General features: G+C 41.5%; 1 protein-coding gene across 5 annotated transcripts in view; it reads right to left on the bottom strand.

Annotated features, from left to right (window-relative positions):
• Nucleotides 1-365: 365 nt before the first annotated feature.
• The window catches only part of CRTAC1 (cartilage acidic protein 1), a 399,993-nt gene continuing 389,857 nt past the window's right edge, over nucleotides 366-10,501 (bottom strand). For 3 of the 5 annotated variants that reach the window (XM_029610134.1, XM_029610135.1, XM_029610136.1), the window contains 2 exons: nucleotides 8,218-8,361; nucleotides 5,662-6,894 (listed from right to left, as the gene is read on the bottom strand). In XM_029610134.1, the coding sequence (XP_029465994.1) occupies nucleotides 6,776-6,894; nucleotides 8,218-8,361 (263 nt within the window). In that variant the 3' untranslated portion in view covers nucleotides 5,662-6,775. Of the gene's footprint in view, nucleotides 896-5,661; nucleotides 6,895-8,217; nucleotides 8,362-10,501 lie in introns of those variants that run through there. The other 2 variants (XM_029610137.1, XM_029610138.1) reach the window with 1 other exon arrangement.

Here is a 10,501-nt window from a genome sequence, read left to right as displayed (position 1 = left end):
TGGAACTTCTAGATTAGAATCACAACTCCAAGAAACTCCGACTATGCCAGCAGCAAACTTCACATTGAGTCAAAATGCACATGTGGAAGACGCCAGCGGCCATTTTTGCCTGCCCACTGTGCTATCATGTGTCTTACTTACACAGAAGTGGGACAAAGAGGATCTCTGCTTCCTTGGGCCTGCTGTGGTTCCTGGAACGATGCTGAACTTCAGAAGAAAGCCGACACTGTGTGGTAAACCCCACTATTCTGCTCCACATTTCTGTTTGAGAAGACTGCACATTATGAGTGCAAAACAACATCAGAAGGTCTGCAAAGAAAAAAAGGATTTCCACACCGGTGTCCTTATAGACAGCCTATGTTTTATTTGTAACTTATTTCTCTGACAGAAGGTTGGAAGACTGGAAAGGTTTTAAACTGCAACACCCTCCTCTCAAGGAGTCTGAAACAAAATAAAGACTTCCTCCATGATCCAGAGAGGTGGATCAGGTGAAGCAGAGACATGGCAGGCCAAACCAGCAGGCACACGTACAGCAACCACCTAAACACCCTTACCCAAGAGAAGGGCTCAAATATAGGCAAGAAGTCAAGAATTACAAAACATAAAATGAAGGCCCATCCACAAGATTTCATCCCTCGGTCAGAATAACTACTCACAAGTGAACCAGAATGGAGGAGGGAGCGGGGATCTTCACAGGCATCATATCAGTCTCAATGATATAGATTTCACCATGATATAGATGTTAAAACAAAATCACAGGCCCTTCATACACACAAAGGCCATAAACTTTCAGATCAGCAATTCAAGAAAACTGCTGTCCCTCCATCCGTTTCAAGTGCACATCAAGATCAGCAGAACCAGAAAATCAGAGGTAAATGGAATCAACCCCACAGTCCTGTCAGGAAAAAGAATTCAAAAAGTTATTTGAAAAGTCATTGTAAAATGGCATCAATATTTCCGGTGAGAGATCAAAACAAATCCTCTTGACACACAGCGCATCTATGTTTTGACTTTCCCCAAAAGTATGTGTCAAGAAACAGAAGCTGTTCCACAGATATGGCCAGCTCTCGTAACAGTTTGATGAGATACTCCGCAATCCAGTTTAAAAGACCCTCTGCAAGGGACCACATGATAATGCCACCATTCACAAAGGTAGCAATTTCAGATTCACTCCTCAAAAGTGACTATTACTACTACTACTTAACATTTCTATAGTGCTGCTTGATGTACACAGCGCTGTACAAACACTACATACGAGACAGTCCCTGCTCAGTAGAGCTTACAATCTAATCAGTTATAGTTATAGCTCACACAGACAGCACTGCTAATCAAAAAATATAAAATAACCCTCCCTCCCCTCCTCCGTATAGTAAGTCACCAGGGATGCCATCTGGCTCCATGTTTTTCAGCTTTGTTTAGTCTTGGTTTTATCCCTGCTAAATTCTAGCTAGTTAGCATTGACTGTCGTGCTAAACTGGCTAAATCTGAAAGCCCGACCCAGGAATGCTTCCAGTCCGACTCCTATTTTACCCAGCTATATTTGTGCAGCTTGCAATTCTAACTGCACAAATGTAGTAGGCCCTTTATTTATTTTCAAAGCTCTTCTAAGCTTCCTTCCCAAACTCAAAAGATCGCCCAAGGCGATGGACCACAGATATTAAAAACATGCAAAAACAGGAGTGGGTTTTAGCCGGGTAAATCTTTTGAATATCAAACCCATGAAAAATGATAGCCGGTCCGGATAACAAGAACCATCCAGTCTGCTGATTCCTGACGCAGTACCGAGAAGCTTGCTTGATCCCGGCCTCTAACCTCACATTTTCATCCTGAGAGGTCCTCCTGCTGAAATCATGCGTTCTCGAATTCAGTTACTGCTTTGGTCCCTACCATTTCCACTGGGAGGCTGTTCCATCTACTTACTGCCCTTTCTGTGAACAAATATGCCCTTATGTTACTTCTACTCCCTTCCACCCTCATGAATTTTCTTTCTACTGAAAAAAATGACTATTTCTTCTGTATTCTTTGTATATTTGAGGCTAAATTTTCAGTCTTATATGGGATCTACACATGTAATAGGAGTTTCGTTGGTAGAGCTACAGAATCCACATTACTGGATTTTCATGTGCACGTCATCTCACAACAGGTTATGCTTCTAGCCCTACTATAAAGGTGTTCTGCGGAGTGCTTTGGGGATGTGGTCGGAAATGTTTCAAAAATGTACATGTGAAGAAGACATATCGATAATAAGTGTACTTTTCTGCCATTGTCTAACACCAATTAAGTGTATGTACATACTTTTAGGGGGTCATTTTCAAAGGAGTTACGCATGTAAATGTGACATACTATCGTAGCAATTTTCAAAAGCTATTTACTCGAGTAAAGTGCACCTACTTGAGTAAATCCTATGGACAATTCAATGGCATATATTGTAGCAATTTTGAAAAGCCCACTTACTTGAGTAAAGTGTATTTACTCGAGCAAAAACCAGTTTTGCTCGAGTAAATGCTTTTTAAAATCTACCCCTTAGCCTTTTAAAAAGCTGATATTCAAACACAATGCAGGAGGGTACCTTGTGTTTTGAAAATCATCTGAGTCCGTGCATACTTTGGAAGCTAGGTTCCCCACTGAGAATTTACCCCTTGGGCTAATTGAATATTTCTCACAGACCCACCTCTCCCTCTACTTTTCTAGGGTAGATATATTGAGGGCCTTAAGTATCATTTCATGGGATTTGTGGCTCAGACAGTCTACTTCCTCTGATCTATCTAGATCCTTTACGAGATATGGCCTCTAGAATTAAACACAATATTCCAGACGAGGTCTCACCAATGACCTATACAAGGGCAACATCACTACCTCTTTTCTACTCTTGCATTTTTCTGGCTCTCACCAATAAATTATAACCTTGCTGCTCTATTTTGCTACCTTGAGATCATCAAATGATATCACCCTGAGATCTCTCTTCTGTTTGAGGGACATCAGTACCTCACCTTTACTTTCTGTTCCCCAAATGTATGCCTAGTGCACTTTATTATATCAGTCCCTAATTTTGTAGAGTTTGACCACTTAAATGTAATGCTAAATAGTGTAGAGTCAAAGTGTACAATTTAACCCACAGTTGTGTGCATATTTTTTGTCTTCAGACTTTATTACCAATGAAAAATGTTTTGCTCCCCAAAAAATGAACACAATGTGTGTAAAGGTTAGCACCCTTTCATTCAAATCCTATGCTAATAATGGCATTGGCTATATAGCCCCCCCAATGCAGAGTGTTGAGCTGACTTACCTTGTGCTTTCTTAGAGCAGGAAACTTAAACTCCTAGTCTGAGGTGAAGTAAAGTTTCCAGGGCTAACATTAGCCTATAAAGATGTGCAGCCCCCAAATGTTTGGATCATTTTGTCTTTTTCATTTTGGGGTGGTTTCAAAAAGTTTGGTTTGCTTTTTTTTTTCGGTTTGTTTCATTTGCCAAACTAAAAAAAAAAAACAAACAACCCCGAAACAAAAACACCAAACCACTATTAAAAAAATGGACCTCTAACAGCCATGGCTAAGCCAATCTGTGGCAAAAAAAAAACCAGCCTGGGGTGGGCACGGAGTCCCAATCCCTGCGCCAGGGTGCTGCTCTGAGACCAGGTCCTGTCACTGAAGGCTACACTCAGTGCCCGAGTCCGATCCTGAGACCTGGTCCCACTGCCGAAGCCAAGGCCCAGCATCAGGGCCTGGCTCTGAGGCCTGGCTCTGAGGCCTGGCTCTGAGGCCTGGTCCCTCCCATTGCCAAGGCTTAGATTCGGCCCACAGACCTAGGTCAAGGCCTCCAAACATCATCAGCCTTCCGCATTCTTCAAAGAAATGACACTGTCTGCTTGGAGGGTGACACCAGAATAATGTCACTGTGGCACCTTCCTTCGGAGAAGGCAGCGCCAGTTTGACGAACTGCCATATATTTCAATGGCCTGATCCTGCTGGAGGCCAGTGTTTTGGGTTTTTTTTAATGAAACAAATATCCAAACATTTTTGTTTGTTTTTTTTCATAAAAGGCTATTTTCAATTTGTTCAGTTCAGAACTAATCAAAAAGGGCCTCATTTGTTGCATTTTTTTTTACATTCGTTAAAAACAAATGCACATCCCTATTAGCCTTTGGTCAAAGCTGGACGTCTGGTGCTGGGACCTGAAGTTGGGATTTTATGCATAGAAAACATGCTTTATGCACACACAGCATGATGTCTGTGTTGAAAACATTTTTTGTGCACATAATTTATATTTTATGCACAGAAAACATGAGTTGTGCATATAAACCAGGTTTTCTGTGTAAGCCACACTTTCTCTTTACGCACATTTTTGGGGCTGTGCGGATTTTTAAACTCTTGATCCGTTAGCACACCATTAGCTTACTGGATCAACATTGAAAAAATGTTAGCGTTTGCATTAAGTCATTTTGTACTGAATTTCAGCATACAGTTTTAATTCTCAGCTTATTACATCGGCCCCTTGTATTAATTTGGAGCCTATATATCTAATGCTAGCCTGGACCAGGCCCAAATGTGTCAAATCTTGGAAGCTCTGCAGGGTTGGGCTTGGCCAATATCTGGATAGGAGATGCTAGGGAAGACTTAGCTGCTGCGGGATGCACAAGGCAACAGCAAATCACCGATTCAACTGTCATGGTCACTTGGTAGGCTGTAACTTCCTAAATCGGTAACAGATATGCAATGGACCCCTCTGGTCTCACTCCCATTAAGCCCTGGGCGATTCCTGTATTCAGTTAGTGAGAAGGGGAGGCACCATTCTGTACAGCGCCTCCCTTTGAGGGTGCTGGAATAGCTGTCCCCCTTAAGTAGCTCTTTGCCTAGTCTGTGGGCCGTCCCTTAGAGTTTGCTGAGAGTTAGGAGGTAGTAGGAGCATTGCGTGTGTCGCGTTTTCAGGCCCACTCGAGGAGAACCAGGCACACACTGGTCCTTGAGCAGGGCTCGGGGAAGGGGTTCCTGGCTGGTTGCGATTTTCCTTTGGGTTGATTTTTTTCGGGTCTTTACATTTTTTTTTTCTGGTAGGAGTCTTGTGAGACCCTTGGGTATCACCTGCGCCCAGGGCACAGGGAACCCTGTGTCTGGGATATCCTTGGGTAGGGAAGACCTGCTCTTCTAAACCCCCAACGAGGAGGAAGGTAGGGTGGGGATCCACTGCAAGAGCAATTCTGGTGTTAAATTCAGTTGAAGGGGAAACGACTTTGCTCTGTGAGATTAAAGAAGAAGAGTTTAGCTGCCCTTTCCTTCCTGCCTGTTCCAAAGGAGATCCTTCCCGTTGTGGGATCCCAAGAGAGACAAGAGAACATCACCTAACCATGAATAGGGACAATATAAGACCACTAAGGACACCAAACATGAGTCTTCACCCCCTGAGAGAGAAGGGATTGGACTCTCTGTGCAAAGACTGTTTTGACCCTTTTTTTTTTTTTTATACCAGTGCTGGAGGGGGTTTTCCTGCCCAAATGTTTCCCTGTCCACCTGGGAATTACACTTTTCCATGCCCTGGAAGGTGGATGTTTCCTTGACCCCTGGTGTGAGAGACTCATGCACAGACAGAGGAAAGAGACTGCAAACAGAGAGTAATTCTGCAAAGCAATTTAAAGGCAAGCTGAAAGCTTTGGTGGGGGGGTGAGGAATTAATTTAGTGACAGTAGCCACAGTTCAGCTACAGAGATCTAGGGTCCAATGACTCACGAGAGAAGGAACCCGGACAGAGGATTAAAACCACAAAGCAGACAAGTAGTAAATAATGTTCACTCCTTTAAAGGGCAGTGACAATGACATAGCTGATATGAAGGGCCTGCCTTCTGGTTAGCCCTATGCAGTCAGAAGTATTGAAGCAATAAATGACATTCGCCAAATTTCAAATCCCTGATGCCAACTCCAGTACTAAGTGGAACTGCCCTAGCTTTTGGTATAAGATGGATAGGCCAGAACTATGAGAGGCAGATCACTATGAAAGAACAGGAGACGCTGCGCGTGGAGGACATTGGAGAGAGGGACCAGAAACTTGCCCTGTTAAGAGTCAGCTGGTCACTAATTTCTGCACGGCTTAATTCAGGGCTATAAATTCTAGAAGGAGATTAGATATTTCTCTTTAGAGGTACCCAGTCAGCCACACAAGTTAAAGTAAGGAAGGATGAAGCTTGGTCAGTAAACCTTGATGAATCCTTATTGTTTCCTTATTATTTTGAGCCCGGTAAAGGTGTCCAAGATTGGGAGGTGTCACCTTAGAGCTGATTCCGTTCACCCCTGATTTTCCAGTTTTGCTTATTTTGGAGTGCAGCCGAGATTGGCAGAGGGACAGATTTTCATGAATCACCGATCTGAATATGAATGACTCTTTATGTATTTGACGGGTCTATTATTTCATCCAACAGACATTCATGATGAAATCTTTACTACCTACAAGCTTGCCATCTTGATTTAGGGCGAAAAACTTATATCATATTGGAAATACTGATAAAACATGGACTAAGATCAACGTCTGTACAAAGTTTTCTCATCTGTTTTCTTAGAAAACATGCATTACATACTGTAATTAAGAAACAAGTTGGCTTATGAAAATATCACTATCAACTTTAAGCTTCAATCACAGCTCTTTCCCTTTTTAAAGATGGTCACCTAGTTTCCAAAGCACTGTTGACATAAGTCAGGTTAAGTTCTGTTTTACACAGAGTAACAGAAACAAGCAAGGGGAGAGAGAGAGAGAACACAAAGATAATTACTTTCACTTAATATTTGCATGATTCAAAGTTCATAAAACTGGAGACACAGTCCAAAAAATAGCAAAATAGCTGAAGTCTGCATGAGATGATCACAAGGTCTATTGGCAGAAGAAGGGTTTCCTCCAAAATAGGCCACTTGAGCTGCACAAAGAAGCAGATGGAAGCAAAGAAGAAGAAAATAGAAAATTATAAAGGACAGCAAAATAGTGCATTAAGAAGTAAAGAAAAACATGAATAAAGGAACCAGAGAGTAAGAAACAAAGAAAAAGATAATGAATAAAAGATAAGGGAGGAGAAAGTAAAATGAAGGTGGCAAAGGATGAGAGGAAACAAAGAATAAATGGGATGGGAATGTAAATAAAAAGGAGACATGAAGAAAGGTTAAGATGATGAGAACAGTAAGGGGGAGGGGAGAGAGGGGTAGAGAGAAAGAGAAGGGAAAAAGGAGAGACAAAGAGAGATTAAATAGTATCTTAAGCATAAAGAGGACAATATTCCAAAAAACTAGAACAGATAAGTTATCTGGTTAAATTTAGCTGGATATTCAGCGAGATAAACATCCCGCTGAATGTCCAGATTAAAGCTGTCCAGTACCTTTAGAGAGAGGACATTTAAGCCTAACCGGCTAACTCCTGAATATTGCCGGTTAGGTTTTAAGTTATCGGCTCCATGTGGCCAGATAACTACAGAGGAAGGAAGGTCCGAGGAGGTGTCTTAACCAAAAAGATGAGGAACTGGGGGGGGGAAGCAGGCCAGCACCGGATCACTTCCTATTTAATTCTTTAAAAATTGTTTTAATCCCTTTAGAGGGGTTTGGGGGAGGGGCTATCATCCAGGCCTCCAAGCCTTCGGGGTAGGTGTTGTTTCATTTTATTTTTACTGCAGTGCCACTTAATTGGCTATATTCTTTTTTTAATATAATCAGTTAAGGCTAAAGTTATCCAGCCACACAAGGCCAGATAACTTTAGACCTACTAGCAGGCACATCTTGAGTTAGCTGGATAAGATATTCGGCTAACAACTCCACCCCCAAACAGCTCTTACTTATTTGGCTAGCTTTTAGTCAGATAATTTATCCAGCAAAAAGCTAGTCAAATAGGTAATGAGGATATTCTAAACCTGCCATTTAGCCAGAAAAATTGTGAGTTAACCTGCTAAACGGCTTTGAATATGGACACCAAAATGGTTAAATAATTGTCTTATGAGTTGAACAATAAGCGAGCCCTTCTAGGATGGAAACATTAATGCAGATTTATTTAAACGAAATATTTCTCAGCAGCATTTTACTTGCCTTTCACCCTTTTTCCAACAGTTACTTACAGTATGAAAGGGCAATTGATTTCTCTTGGCAATAGGATCAGGCTCAAAGTAACTCGATGTTTCATTTATTATGGGATTAGATCCCAAGATCCTAATACTAAAACAGAAAACAAAAAGCAAAACGGCACTAGGCCCTTAACTTACCCACACAGGTTGTGCCATCCTCGCTGGGCTCAAACCCACGGTCACACTTCCGATTTGGGCGACATTTATAACCTCCATATGTGTTGATACAAATGGGCTTGTCCCTGGGGCACACAAATGGGAACTGGATGCACTCATCTGTGTCTGGAAGTCACAGAATAGCAAGCGATAAAGGAACTGTATGACAAAGCATGTGGTGCAGGTCATGCATACAATGGCCTTTCTACTGGGCTTAGATGGGTTCAAAAAAGGTTTGGATAAATTCTTGGAGGAGAAGTCCATTAACTGCTATTAATCAAGTTGACTTAGGGAATGGCCACTGCTATTAATTGCATCAGTAGCATGGGTTCTTCTTGGTGTTTGGGTAATTGCCAGGTTCTTGTGGCCTGGTTTGGCCACTGTTGGAAACAGGATGCTGGGCTTGATGGACCCTTGGTCTGACCCAGCATAGCAATTTCTTATGTTCTTAACTAATTTTCAGTTTGCCATCCTTGATGGATTTATAAAACTGCACCACCCTCAGGACTTTAATGCTTCTTATAGATGCGATTACAGCTGCTCCCTCAAGGTATACGCATTAGATCGGAGAATTGCCACGAAACCACAGCACACGCCTTTGGCCACGTTGGGACATAAGAATATGCCATACAGGGTCCATCAAGCCCAGTATCCTGTCTAACTGGATAAATTACAGCTACAAACTCAAGTGGTAGTCGATCACCACATAATTCCAGTGCCGCTCTTAGCGCCAATCTCCCCCACATCAGTGAACCGTGGCATGGTTTGCTACATGTCATTCACCATCTGTTGTGACAGTCACCTGGCAGGTAGCCTGGAGCAGTAATACAGTCTTACAGGAATTTACACTGCCTCCCCCCCCGGCTTGAAAGCTGTGAAAGATCCAAGACTTGTTTTAAATAAAAGGCAGCTACGGTAAACAGCAATTAAAAATAAAAGGAAACGCTAAAATCCCCGCTGACCACAAAATAAATAACCATTCTTGGGAAAAAAGGAAGTCACTACAGGACAAGTCTACACACTACAAATGCTTGTTCAAAAAAAGCAGTAACGGAAAGTTAGTTTTGTCATAGGTCCCCTGACGCAGCTTCAGCCGAACATCGATGGCTACTTTTACAACAGTGGAACACATCCGTGTCGGGACTGTTTTTTTTTTGCTTGAAGCAGCACAGCAAGTCGGTTGAGAGAAAATCTTTTGAGAAAAATTGTGCAAAAAAATCAGGTAAGTCTAGACTGCACAGCTGTTTTGTTGGTTCGATTGCTGGGACACTACGAATTCTTTTGAAAAGTTATTCCACATGCACTAATTGTTTTTAAAAAATTTTTGAAAGAAAAAATATGGGACATTAAGTGCATGGAGTATGATGATGGTCAGGACAGAAGGTCAAAGATTTAAAAAGTGCCTTTGACTGGTCCTCATACAAAAAGATTTTTTCTTAAAGTAATTTTCATTAAATAACTTTATGTATGGCACATTTTATGTATGAAATAACAAACATTGAGTGACATTAACATATATAAAATAAATGTTTGCTACTACTTTTTTTGAATAGATATTTATGTATAAACATTTGGAATTTCGCCTTTAACCTAGCTGGTATCAAGCTCCTGTTAAATTTGAAATTTAGTTTATAATAGCATAAGCAGTAGAATAAGACATAGTAAAAAAATGGGTCAACTTGATGGCTTGGAGAGCCAGGGTAGTGAAAGACACCATAGTGCAGATGCATTAGAAGAAAAGAGGCAGCTAATTCATAGGATGTAGAGTCAATGTCACCTTGGTTGACATTCATGTGGATGCTATTATGGCTAATAGGGCAGATTCAGTTCCAGGGCCTTTCCTGAATCAGGATTGGTAGGAATGGAGGGTATGGCTTTCTTCAAGGAAGTCTAGGACCACTTTTTCCACTATTTTTGATAGAAATAGCAGGCTGAAGACTGGACAGTAGTTTATTTTTGGATCAGAGCCAGATATATTTTTCAGAATAGGTTTGATTATAGCCTTTTATAGTGGGAGATGCAAGAAGCCTTGAGTTAACATGGCATTTATTATGGCAGTTAGCCAGGGGGATACATTTTCTCTTAGGTCACAGATGTATTTGGGAGGTACTGGATCCACCAAAGCCAACCCACTCAAGGAACCTTTGCTCTATTACTCTGAAACCCACAAAATCCGTACAATCTGAACTTTTAAATTCTAACTGCCCTCCAACTTGGCTTATTTAACTCATGCTCTATTTACAGAAATGCCCACTACATTCCAGAT

This window comes from Rhinatrema bivittatum, chromosome 7 (assembly GCF_901001135.1).
Source record: "Rhinatrema bivittatum chromosome 7, aRhiBiv1.1, whole genome shotgun sequence".
NCBI lineage: Eukaryota > Metazoa > Chordata > Amphibia > Gymnophiona > Rhinatrematidae > Rhinatrema > Rhinatrema bivittatum.
This window is presented reverse-complemented; position numbering and strand designations above follow the sequence as displayed.